Source organism: Chenopodium album, chromosome 24 (assembly GCF_948465745.1).
Source record: "Chenopodium album chromosome 24, dcCheAlbu1.1, whole genome shotgun sequence".
Lineage (NCBI taxonomy): Eukaryota > Viridiplantae > Streptophyta > Magnoliopsida > Caryophyllales > Amaranthaceae > Chenopodium > Chenopodium album.
The window spans coordinates 9,943,245-9,956,545 of NC_137857.1; the positions used below are offsets into that span (position 1 = coordinate 9,943,245).

The 13,301-nt window shown below is 34.9% G+C and overlaps 1 protein-coding gene and 1 long non-coding RNA gene across 2 annotated transcripts; one reads left to right on the plus strand and one right to left on the minus strand.

Annotated features, from left to right (window-relative positions):
• Positions 1-1,751: 1,751 nt before the first annotated feature.
• On the plus strand, positions 1,752-4,322 carry LOC145610133 (putative metal-nicotianamine transporter YSL7). The gene is made up of 5 exons (XM_081665401.1): positions 1,752-1,917; positions 2,310-2,407; positions 2,535-2,669; positions 2,833-3,022; positions 3,112-4,322. Exons 1-5 carry the CDS (start codon positions 1,786-1,788, stop codon positions 4,189-4,191), a joined length of 1,635 nt encoding a protein of 544 aa, XP_081521527.1. The 5' UTR covers positions 1,752-1,785; the 3' UTR covers positions 4,192-4,322.
• A 2,054-nt stretch (positions 4,323-6,376) lies between these two features.
• On the minus strand, positions 6,377-6,953 carry LOC145610318 (uncharacterized). The gene is made up of 3 exons (XR_014106270.1): positions 6,898-6,953; positions 6,736-6,820; positions 6,377-6,451 (listed from the first exon to the last, which is right to left on the minus strand). It is a non-coding gene; the product is annotated as an uncharacterized LOC145610318 (long non-coding RNA).
• Positions 6,954-13,301: the final 6,348 nt, after the last annotated feature.

Sequence of the window (13,301 nt, forward strand, 5' to 3'; positions counted from 1 at the left end):
AGGAATGTAATTTAGGGACGGAGGGAGTATTAACGATTCAGAATGTATGAAGGGAAAATATTAGGGGCCATAAACCTCAAATTGTCCCCAAATATTGAACATTACACCTAAGTATGGTCAAATACATTTTGTTCAACGTTGTACACCAAGAAATCAATTAATGCGTTCAAACAAGGATTGAAGGACATTTTCTATGAATTTAAAACATGAGTTGAAGATTAATCTACTCCATTTTGTATGGATTTTAATTTGTAACGTGTGGAGTGTTTGGGAGTCTTGTGTTTGTTGGAAACTTCGAAAATTGACTATTACACGCACATAAGGACTTGGGTTAAGTTTTGTTGTCATACCTCATTGTGCCATTAATGACACCGCGTGATTTAGGTGTTTCCATCATAAGAAGGATCATCGCGTACTCATTTTCCTCTTTTAAATGAGTATCAAATCTTTTTTTCAATTTAAGTATAGTGAATTTCTATTTAGAAATATTTTGATTTCTTACGGAATAAGCTATTCCATATGGAGTTTTGGTTTTAGCCATGTACAGTGCACCATTTGTTGTATTTTCCAATTATTTACTCATGTTTGATTATGGGCATATATTTTCTTATTGCCAAAATAAGCAATTTGTTGGGGACTTTCAAACCTTGAGTTTAATATTTAACGTATTAAAGTGTAATTGAAGTTTTTGTTTTTGTATTTTGGAAGTAAGTTTTTCGATTACTTTCATCTAAACCGGGTTTGCTTTGATATAACACATTAACACCCTAAAATACAAAAGTTAAGCTTATCTTACAGCTTTTGCTCTCTTAAAAGAATATTGAAATTACCAAAAAAAAAAAAAAAAAAAAAAACAAAAACGTGTACCAAAATTATTCTTTCTAATTGGATTTCAGTATTTCACATTTCACAGTTGTTTTCCATTCTATAATGATACGCCAATAAATTTGAGATGGTATGCATCTATGTCATCAGTCAATTAAAGGGATTTTTAAGATACCAAACCAAACCACAAAAAAAAAAAAAAAAAAAAAAAAAAAAAAAATAAATAAATAAAAATTAAAAAATTAAAAAAAATAATTAAAGTAGATTATTAAATAGTTTTAGTAGGAAAAATGTGGAATGAATTCAATATGGAAATAAACAATGATTGATTTTATTTTGTTTTTATTTTTTGTTAAGAGGCTATAGCCAAGCTGAAAATATTGAACTAGAACTCTAGAAGTAGCAACAAAAGTGAAATCGACCAGCAAGTACGGAATCCAAATCTTATATGACATGATTTATTTGACTTATGTAATCATGTATTATTACAATTTGGATAAATACGACGGAACATAATAATTATATCAACCAATAAACCAATTAGAAAAATAAAGTAACACACTGGACGTGCACACGAACATGGCTCTAAATTATGTAGCCTCACAAAGTCAGTGTAGAATTATTATGTAACACTTCCAAACAACGCATATTAGCATCTCACTTTGACAATAATAGTGTAACGATCTATAATATTACTCTTATTGACCTATAGTTTTGGGATGAACTCTTACTTGATCTGGTGGAATGGACTCTCTCTCTCAACTTGCTTGTGTCGAGGGGTTGAACTCTATTAGACTAGTCATTATACTGGTGTTACACTATATTAGACTAGTCATTGTACAATTAGATTGATTATGCATAAATGATTTCGCCTTTTACTTGTATGTGTAAATTAAACTATGTAATCAAGGAAAAAATTATTGATATTGAGCAGGAGGTGCGGCAAGTTACGTTCTTGGGATGAGTGATAGAATTGCAAAGTTGGGAGATGGCTCTTTACATGACACCAAGAATCCTTCTCTTGGATGGATGATTGGCTTCATCTTTATTGTTAGCTTTATTGGACTTCTTTCTGTTGTTCCCCTTCGTAAGGTACGTATTCAATTTTATTAGCGAACACTTTGTTTGAATAGAAGTAAATGGACCAAAAGAGGGGAAGGAGGAGAGCGAGTTCCTTTGTTTGGTTAAAGGGGAGGGAGAGCGAGGAGGGAGAAGTTCCTTGAATTCCCTCCCTCGCTCTCTAGTAGATACCATCCCTTCAAAATTGGAGTGATTTGGAGGGAAATCGGAGCTCTATATTTCCTATCCTATCTCTTTCCCTTTTAAAATACGTTTATTTATTTCATTAAAAGTATATTTATTTTTTGACGGATTTATATCGGTAGAATAAAAAAGAATGGAGTCAATACTTGATTTAATTCGTGATTGTATCGTATCATATTGCACATAATAATCTATATATGCTTTAAAACATGGATGCTTAGATTATGATTATCGACTACAAACTCATTTACCCAAGTGGGACTGCTACTGCTCATCTCATCAATAGCTTTCACACTCCAGAAGGTGCCATTATAGCCAAGTAAGCTTTACATTCTTATTAGCTTGAATACTTGATTCCATTGTAATTCATTAATGGGGTGAATCGAATCGAGTCGTTCCAATATTGGCTAACATTTGTTCTTTACCTTGTTATTTTTTAACTGTAGGAAAAAGGTGAAGATTTTAGGCAAATTCTTCTCTTTCAGCTTCTTGTGGGGTTTCTTCCAATGGTTCTTTGCAGGAGGTGATGATTGCGGATTTGTGAATTTCCCAACTTTTGGCCTAAAAGCCTATGATCAAAAGTATGTGTTACATGAAAATCTTCTACTATTTATTTAGTTTTCATGCTAAACTGATAAATGTCATGTTTACTAGCCTCCCTTACAGCTATTATACATACCTTACATGAACAGATCAATTTAGTTTTGAGAGAAGACCGTCCTAACTACAATGTACGTACTGCAGGTTTTACTTCGATTTTTCTGCAACGTATGTTGGTGTGGGTATGATATGCCCTTACATTGTTAACATATCTTTGCTACTCGGAGCAATTATATCATATGGTATCATGTGGCCTCTTATAGCGAAACAAAAAGGACATTGGTTCGACGACACCCTTGCAGACAGCAGCCTTCATGGCTTGCAGGGCTACAAGGTATAAAGTTTATGTTTGATTATTGTATTTTCAATGAGAATTGATGATAAACAAAAAATAATTTATAATATCTAATCTTTTGATTGCAGATTTTTATTGCAATAGCCATAATTTTGGCTGATGGACTATACAATTTTGTTAAAATCTTCTATAGATCAATGTCAGGCTTGTACAAGCAGTACAAGGCAAAGAACTCCGGCGCAATCCTCCCCTCTAACGAACATAAGACCCCTGAAGTCTCCCCTGAATCATTCGATGACCAACGAAGAACTCAATATTTCCTCAAGGACAGCATCCCAAATTGGTTTGCAGCAGCTGGTTACGTCGCCATTGCTATAATTGCCATGAGTGCACTTCCAAAGATCATCCATCCACTCAAGTGGTACCATATCTTAGTCATGTACATTGTTGCACCAATTTTAGCTTTTTGTAACGCATATGGTTGTGGCCTAACTGACTGGTCCTTGGCATCTACTTACGGAAAGTTAGCAATCTTCACGATTGGTGGATGGGCCGGTGCTTCTCATGGTGGGATTGTTGCAGGGCTCGCGGCCTGTGGTGTTATGATGAACATCGTCTCAACAGCATCAGACCTTACACAAGACTTTAAAACAGGTTACATGACACTAGCCTCACCTCGATCAATGTTTGTGAGCCAAATAGCAGGGACTGCAATGGGCTGTATCATATCACCGTGTGTCTTCTGGATTTTCTACATGGCTTACCCTGATCTTGGATTGCCAAAGACCACATATCCGGCACCATTTGCATCCTTATATCGAAACATAGCTCTTCTTGGAGTTGAAGGAGTGAGTTCGTTGCCTAAACATTGTCTCTTGCTATGCATAATATTTTTCGTTGTTGCAATTGTTATAAATGGACTAAAAGACGTGGTAGGTGAGAAATACTCGAAGTTTATACCAATTCCGATGGCCATGGCTATACCATTCTACATTGGAGGCTACTTTGCTATTGACATGTGTGTTGGTAGCTTGATACTCTTCGTGTGGGAGTACAACAATAAGGCTAAGGCTGATATGTTCGCGCCTGCAGTTGCTTCCGGGTTGATTTGTGGTGATGGTATATGGAGTTTGCCTAGTGCAATACTTGCTTTGGCTGGTGTAAATCCTCCACTCTGCATGAAGTTCGAATCTAGCAAATCTAGCTAAGTTGGAAGAAATCAAGCTAATGATATGAACATAGACTATTAGTGTGTGGATTTAATTTCCTAGTGACGCAAAAATTGTATATTTGGGTTGCTATTTTATCGTTAATGCATGAATCCAGTACAATTCAACAATATCGTCCCTACTTTTTCTTCCCTATATTAATAAAGATCGATCATAGGTGAATTTTCATACAATTTTGTAAGAAACATGTGAAAAGGGAGAAAATTAGAGCCTAAAAAAAAATTGCTAATTTTACAGCAGTTACAAGGTAAAGATACTATGTAGAAGCTTAAATATGAAATTCATACAATAAAAATACTTTTAGCATAGATCCATATTGGCCAACTACAACATAAAGTTAAAGATACAACTAGAAATAAGGGTAAATTTATAGCTATATCTCCACAGTTTTTATCATTATTGGCGTTCAAACAATTAAACACTTGGAAACCCTTAAAAAGCTAGTAGTTAGCTACACAAGCACCACTTTAAAGTAGAATAAAATTACTAGGACAGATGGACATAAGTTTAGAATTCTTACGAGGTAAGTTTGAACCAGCTGCTGTGCTAAGCAACCGCGATGCTGGGACAGATGGACATAAGTTTAGAACTTCCCTTGAAGTGAGCCTAGCGAGCAAAGGATCCCAGTGAGCCTGACAACGCACAAGCTTTCAATTATGACCAACAAAAGAAAAATGTAAAGGAAATTTGCAGAGGAGTTTTCCTCAAGACTTTACAGTTGACAACCATTTTTTTTGTTTTCGAATGTATGATTATCTATATTAGCATTTCACACAACAGTTAAGGGTTGGCAAAACAATCAGGGGGATCGATTTTGGGTCTGGTGATCTCAAGTTCAGGTGACTTTTGGTTTTGGCCATGACCCAGAATACTCGTCACAGTTCCTTTGTTGGTTGGATTAAGGGTGCATTCTCTATTTCGATTTTTGGCAAATTTATAGTGTTCATATTTAATGTAAAAGTTCAAAAAGCATAATCTAATAGATAAAACATAAATGATAGTAATACTAGTAATAATTAACATAAAGTTATCAACCACTTAAAGTGTATTATGTTGGGTTGAAACCGCTTATTAGGAAAACTAGCCATCCATCCCATAAGCTGCACACAGCACACCTAAAGACCATGAGGCTAAGAACTGGCAGCAACAAACAACATGTATTCAATGTTTAAGAACAATGGAGAATTTGCATAAGAAAAGTTGGAATAAGATTTCCTACAGTCACATGATGCAACAGATAAAATCTCACAAATTTATCAGTAGAAAGTTGTTTATTTGATTCCCAACATCATTTTACTTACAGATCGAAGATTGCAAAGTGCGGTGCCAAAACTTGGAAACTGATGCAAAAATTTGTTGTCCAGACTTGGAGTATCTATTCCAAGAATGCATCACAAAATCAGGAAAATAAAATTGCACCTGCAATTATAATGCCCCGATATAAATCGCCTTATTGTCAAACTTAAACTATGACTTACCTGATAGCTTAAACAAGTTTGCCTTCCAAAGCTCACCATGTTCCCTGTTAACCCAATATTAGATGCAAAGCAAAGTTTTCTCAACAAACATTGTGAATGTGGGAAACAATTGTACATGAATAAAGCAAAAGGATAAAAAGAGAGATTAGAAAGAACAATGACACTCTTAACCTGTAACAATCTCGCAAGTCAAGGTCTGCAGATTGCAAGGAAAAACCAGCTTTCTTAAGCAGCGCACAACATCCATCAGCACTTTCTCCGGAGGGATCTGAAAGAAAAAAGAGATGAGAACCATAAAATTGATATTGATGAATGATGATGATTTACTAATTGATTGGAACGAACTCCCTCTAAACATACTCGCTTAACCATCGAGGTACGATATAAGCTTAAGGCATCACCAGCTCTTTCAAAAACATCAAACAGCACACGGGCATCCATAAGCATAGACTTGTACTGATGGTCAGAATCGACTTCAGAACCCAATCCATCAATTTCATTCGTAACTGTTCTTGAATTGTCATCCCTATTTGACACAATCATAAAAGAAATTGTACATGACATATACGCAGCTAAACATACTGACAAAATGGCTGGAAAGTAAACATACCTGTCCCAGTTGGACGCATAACCTCCTCTCGAGCAACCAAAAGTAAAGCCGCTAACTGTTTCAATTTTCCATTCTGAAGAAAGGTCCAAGCAATTTCATTGATTGACTCAGTATGGCAAGCTAGCAGCCTTGCAGAGTCCAAATTTTTTTTCTATGTTGAAGAAATAAACAGGACAATATTAGATACATCACAAGCCAATATTCATCCAAACACACATATACAGTCACAACATATGATAAGGAAACGAAATGTGTTGCAAGCTGGACACAATTCTCATATACTACCTCTGTTACATATTATTTGCAACGATTAGACATTTTCCTCTCTAATTTATGTCAATTCGTTGCAAATAATATGTAACGAAGGTAATAAGTCATATTCATTTAGTAACAATAAGCTAATTATTTTCCAAACAGCAAAAACAAAAGACCAACCGATTCCCAGGAGCAAAGTAATATTATAAGTTTGAAGATAGAATCGCCTTCAGACCACGATTGTAGAGGCAAATCCCTTTCACAACTGCAGGAAGAGCACAAGAGATCAGAAACACGTGATCATAAAATTGAAATTGGATGACTAAATTAGGAGGTTGGTACCTAAAATGATCAAGTAAAAGGTAAAGTGGAGTCCCATAATTTTGAAGAAAACCTACTTCACGCTTAATGTTGCATTCCACAATAGCACCTCGCTCGAGCATTATGCTAATAACATCAGGGTCAGGGAAGAAACATGAAACTATATGAATACATTCAGCCCAGCCCTTGAGTTGAGGGAGTTGATCGCACGCCTCCTCATTGACCAATGTAGTCAAACATTTTTTGGATGAGGCTGCTGCACAAATAGACACCAAATATTCTCCTATACTTTCTGGATGCGCACGAAGAAACTCCACGAAACTTTCTTTGTCATCGCGGTCAAGTATGCATACCAATTCATCAAAAACCTTTTCATGATCCATCTTGATTGACATCTGGAAAGAGAATCAAAAGTAGTAGCAAATCAAGAATCAACAAAGCTATAAGATTTTTCCCTCCAAATCTATTTTTCGTCACCTAAATTCTTATACCAAAAGAAAAGAAAAGAAATTTGATATTCAACAGTGTCTATCTCACACCCATATTATAGTTATCTACACAGCCAAACTCTCATGGACTTTTCAACAAACACACACCTTGTAAAATCAATAAAAAAAAAAAAAAAAAGGATTCAAATGCAGTAATTAGCAAACACCCATATTATAGTTATCTCCTTTCAAAAATATATATATATATATAATTATAGTTATTTATACAGTCAAACTCTCTTAAATTCAACCTTATATCTAAATGCAGTAATTAGCAAGCGAAAATATAATAAGGATAATGCTAAATGTAGCCCTAAGGGCTATATATAAGCATTAAATTTACTCTTGGAAATTGTATAAAATTAGGAATTAATGACAAAAATACACGTAAATTAGTGTAATTAGTGTTTATATTTTCATGATTTTTTAACTTTTTATGATTTTCAAGTATAAATTTAATATTTATATAGTTACTCCCTCCGTCCCCAAATGATAGTCCCTTATAGCTTATTTTTAATCCCAAATTGATAGTCCCATTTGTGTTTTTTTAAGTACTATTAATATCAATTTTTTATCAAAATTTCCTCCAATTGCAATAATATTTGTGCAAATTTAACTTTCCCATGTAAATTGTGTTTTTCAATGTACTTTTTTTATTTTCTCTCTCTACTATTTTACATACCCAATGTAAATTTATCTTTTTAATGTAATTTTACTACTTTGATTTAAGTTTCTTAATTCCCGTGATTTTTGCCATAAGGGACTATCATTTGGGGACGGAGGGAGTATATGTAGCGCTAAGGGCTATATATTGCATTTTTCAATATAATAATTAGAGAAAAATGAAGTGAATTTGAAGCATTAACACAAGGTATTTAAAAGAGAAAATGAGAAAGAGTAAAGAAAAGAAAAAGATTTTACCTTTGATGACAAAACAGAGCTTTCACAATTGGGAGGAAATGGCAGAAAGAGGAGGGATGGAGAAATCTGAGAAGAGAGGATTTTTTTTTTTTTTTTTTTTTTTTTATTGAAGGAAAGATAGGATATCTAATCTAATAGAAAATACAAGTTAATGTATTTGATAAACAAAAAAAAAAAACATATCCCTAAACTCCCATTGAAGCAGCTTCTGAGGTAATTTGTTTATGGAGGCCGACCCGGTTGATCAACGAAATGTTGTTAATCAGCTGCTTTTGTGGGCCCTCATCTTGAAAAGTATTATTTTTATATTGACGGCCCATTTTTTGCATCGTTAAAATGGCTGTTACTAACGTCGTTTCATTAACTCAAATTGCCCATTTTTTGCATCGTTAAAAAGGCTTAAAATCAGTCGACATTGCATTGCTCAATTAGGTATGTAAGTTAATTTCTTGCTCTTCTCCTTTAATCGTACCTTCTTTTGATAATTTGTCTACGATATCATTGAAATTGTGCTCTGTAACTGTGTTAATGAGAGTTGCAATTGCTCTGAAATCAGAGAGTGGTGTCGATTTCACATAAATTCATGAGCTCATGTAATGTAGGGTTTAGGGTTAATTCGCATTTTGTTGCTTAACTTGCCCTTTTTCAATTATCAGCCATTGTTCCACTGAATTAGGTTTGGGATTGGATATTTTCCCTGGATTTAATATTTGATGGCAATTATTTGTCCTGCTGTTAATTTTGTGATTACTAAATGTGGCAATTTATAATATGTTATAAATTGTTGATTATTAATCTTGTCAAGTGTGTGATCTGCTGTTAATTAATTAATCTTGTAAAGTATGTGAACTGTTGTTAATTACACAACTGTGAATACAGGGATAACTTCCAACTTTGCCATGTCATAGTTCCGTCTTCTATTCATATGCTTGTAGTTACGACACTACCCTTCATTAAATGTGCGAATGTACGAAGTTGCCCCTAGATTTACAAGTTTTGTTACTTAGCCTGATGAACTAAGATTTCCTCTTTGTTTATGTGATAATTGAATTTAATTTGTTTTTTTTTTTAATAGCTTTGTTTGTTGTTTGTTTTTTTTGGTAGCTCTCTTTGTCGAATCAAATTTGGTTGCTAGTAATAATGTGTTGCAGAACCCTTTAATGTTAGTATTGCTAAGTCTTTCAGTTTATGTAATTTTTCGCATGTTAAGAGAGCAGGATATACAATAGACAATTTAGTTGCTAGATGGGATACGGGTATGTGTGATGACTGATGAGAGAATTTGTAAACTATTTCCCCAAAGTATTTTATCTTTGGTGGAACTTGATGCTACTCAGTAATATATTGCTCGTCTATCCTTAAAAAAAATAATAAAAAAAAAAGTATATAGTTGTTTTTAAGCTGTATTTTATATCAAGTATATAGTTGTTTTTTTAAAAAAAATATACCTGTATATATTTGACATGAGATGACTTGCCCAAGTGATTAATCTCTTTCACTCTAGGGTACACACTCTCAGTGCTTATATCTGACCACGAAATGAAGAGAGAATTTTCTGAAAGGTTGGAAAGGATCCTTGACAAAGATAGCAAACCTCGTTTTGTGAAGTTGCTTCAAAATCATCCTGCTGAGATAACCAAATCTTTGGTAGAAAAGTGTGCTGAATTTGGGGCCAGAAAGTGTTTGCTTGCTTTGCTCAATGGGGAACTATGTAAATCCGATGCTCTTCCTGCACTTGATGCTCACTCACCTAACAGCGTTACAGCGCTTGCCTATGTTGCTCATTGCTGTCCTAATGCTCAAATTATTGATCTAATGCTCATGCGTTGCAACACTATTCCTCTTGTTAATGTCAGTTGCACTATTGCTTCAGTACATGGCCTTCCTATCCATTTTGTCCTTCTTCGTTTGAGGTACTTTATCCTTCTCTACTCGAGTATTCTTCATTATTTCTATTTGTTTAGTATTTGACATTGTGTTATTCACTTGTGCTCCTGGTGTCCTTAAATGGTTGTAGTTATCTGGAGCTTATGTATTCATGGACTCAAGGCGACTCCCTCATCAAACTTGTTTGTTTTCTGTGCCTATGGAAAACGGTTGGTTATTTCTTACTCTTCACGCCTTGTAATGTTCCTCTTCAGCAATGTTGTAAGCAAAGTGTTGATTGACCAACTTGTATGTAAAGATCCGAGTGCTCATTTATATGTAAATTCGAGTTGTTCCTCTTGTTTTATTGTTTATTGTTACAATTTTAGTTCATCAAGCATTTGAGTTGACTTACTCTCTTATGAACCTTGCAAGATTGATCACATGATCAGTTCCTTATTGTAATGAACGATGAGTCAAACTTGACTTTTGAGCAACTTATGATTTGTCCTTTGTCCATTTGTTTATACCTATATATTGGGGCTAGGTTTATTTTGGCAGCTATAAGGTGGTTAAGTAGTCTCAGTGCTGTAAATTTATTCATATTTGTTCGTTATCTTAAATTTCTTTCCCAAAAATATTGTTGTAGAAACTGCTTTTGGACGCTGCACGGTCGCTTGTTCAATATACTGATTCGATCAATGATATTGCTTGGACTTTTGTTCAGTATGGAGCATTAAAACAGTTTGGGGCTCTGCTATTGATTGCCCGAGAAAAAGTCGTGGCTCCACTTGACTCGGATATTGTGTACATTGCATATATGCTCAAATTTTATAAACTCATTATATTAGCTGTAGTAAATTTCTGTTGTTTTGTAGGCTTGACCATTCGCCAATACCTAACAAATGAGATCGATTCATTATCTAAAACTGATGTTGGAAGCAAACAAGCTGAGTACAAAAACACGCTTATTGATGCACAACAACTGCTTGTTGTGTTTGAGAGAGTTGGTGATGCTTTGAGCTCATATTGTAGCTCAATGCATAAATATGTATGTTGGCTGACTTGTATTTTACCATCAATTGACAAATAATTATTCTCTTGTGCTACAATATGATACTCTTAGGAGACATCTGATACAGACGGTATTTATTTACCTCTAATCAGGTAGCTGTAGAAGACACTATTGTTGATGTTTGGAAGTTGCTCAAGAAAGCTAAGGTTCACGTGTGCATGGAAGAGCTCCATTTGAATAATAATTTCAGGTACGTTCTCTTTCCTTCTGCTTGGGGTTCATTTGTCGCTTGCAATATCTTGTTTTAGCCTTTTAGAGCATATTTAAAAGCTTCTTCTTTATTTGTCTGTTTCAAATGTTGGATTGATAGAAATCCTCGTGTCTTTTCAAGAATTGCATCGAAGACGTCAAAAATTTTAGGTAACTGTTTCAGTCTGTTCTTATGATCACCTTTGCCCTTTTACTTTTTGGTGTACCCTTATAAGGGAAGTACTCATCTTTCTGTGCTGGATTTTGGTGCTTCTGGTACTCAACAGTCGATGAATAAAAATTGGTTACATGTTCTTCCTGCAGAACCACAATCCTACTATGTAAGTTGAGTTATATAGAGCAGAAATGTTGTGCTATTTCTAAATAAAAATGATGCCTCAGACATACCTTGGAAACAGCCATATGTAAGATTGATACATGGAATATTACACGCTGTAAATATTTAACCTTTTTAAATACGGAAAGTACACACTGTTGGTGATGGAAAACTTGCCATCCCAGTGCTCCCCTGCCATCATTGCCTTTCTCCCTCCGTCGCTTGTTTTCCACAAGAACCACCACCCTTCTCTGATCACCTGCCTACTGTTATACCAACACCACCACTGAAAAAACTGTAGATAGTCTTTACAACTGTAACAACCATTGACTTTCCTTTTGGAACCATGGGTTTAAATGTACGTAAAGCCATACTTGATACCATTGGTTGAACCAAATGGGGCCATATATAAGCAAGGACAGTGAGTAAATTTTTGTTGACTTGCTAAAACCTAAATGCATGTATTAGGTACTCAACACACTTAATACATGCTCAATGCCCATGCTCTGATTCCTAGCACTTCTCCTCTGCATCCCATTTAATATCTGAATCTCCTCGTGTTATTCTTAAATTTTAATATGTGCCATTTTAATACTTTTTTGCTTCCCCTGAGAAAATCCTTCAAGATCTGCCACTGCACGGCTATGTGATAACTGCTTTAGGATTGTTGGTACTTTGGTATGTGATGTATAGGGGTATTTTTTGGGTTGTTGATCGAATTTTGAAGGGTATTCTTTACTTCGTAATGTGAGCATGTGACTATTAATGAACTCGTGGAAGGTTAGTCCTAAGGGTTGTAGGCTGACTGAGTTTTTTTGAAGCGCTAAAGCACTATATCACTATTTGTTGTGGTGATTTATTTCTTCTGCTTCATGCCCCTTTTTTTTATTTCTTAACCAAGTACACAATTCTTAAGAAATTTCACTCTACATAACTCTGCTTTATGAAACAAAAAACTTTTGATTCACACTTATCAGACTATCAGCCTTGTCATGCAAAATGTATAGCAACCATATTTTTTTGGAGGTTAGTAGCAACTATTGCTGCTAGTAAAGAATGAGTTGGAGAGTAGGGGTGGGGATTACCGGATGAGTATATGTTATTCCTCCTTTCTCTATTTGTCTATTTGTGATTGTGAATAGTGATGCCATCTTATCTCTTTTCAGCTATTCTCCCGTGGCAAGTATAGACCAAGTGTGTTGCTGAATCGTGCGTCTTCTACTTTGCAGCCTCGGTTTATGAGCACAACAAGTTGTTGCTTCAGAAAAATCAGCAAACCTGTGGAGCCTGCTCAGCAATTGGCCTACATGACTCTCATGAAACTGAAAAAAGGGTTGAGATTTTTGTGAGTAAATTGTGTGTCCTAAACTCCTATTAATATAAGGCAGGTTGTCAGGAATGTACTAGTTAAGTTGATACTAGATGCTGCTATTTTGTGGACGACCTTGTCTCCTAAGCTAGCTGCTACTCGGAAAAAATAAAAAGCTGGGTACCTATTTTAGTAAGATATTTCCCCTTGTGTATTTGGGTGTTATTGTATAAATCAACG

What these genes read in the sequence shown, in the direction of transcription:
- LOC145610133 (XM_081665401.1), top strand. Translation starts at nt 1,786, where the DNA reads ATGAGTGATAGAATTGCAAAGTTGGGAGATGGCTCTTTACATGACACC. An exon ending in CTAAAAGCCTATGATCAAAA is followed by an intron (nt 2,670 to 2,832) that starts GTATGTGTTACA and finishes TACGTACTGCAG; the next exon opens with GTTTTACTTCGATTTTTCTG. An exon ending in ATGGCTTGCAGGGCTACAAG is followed by an intron (nt 3,023 to 3,111) that starts GTATAAAGTTTA and finishes TTTTGATTGCAG; the next exon opens with ATTTTTATTGCAATAGCCAT.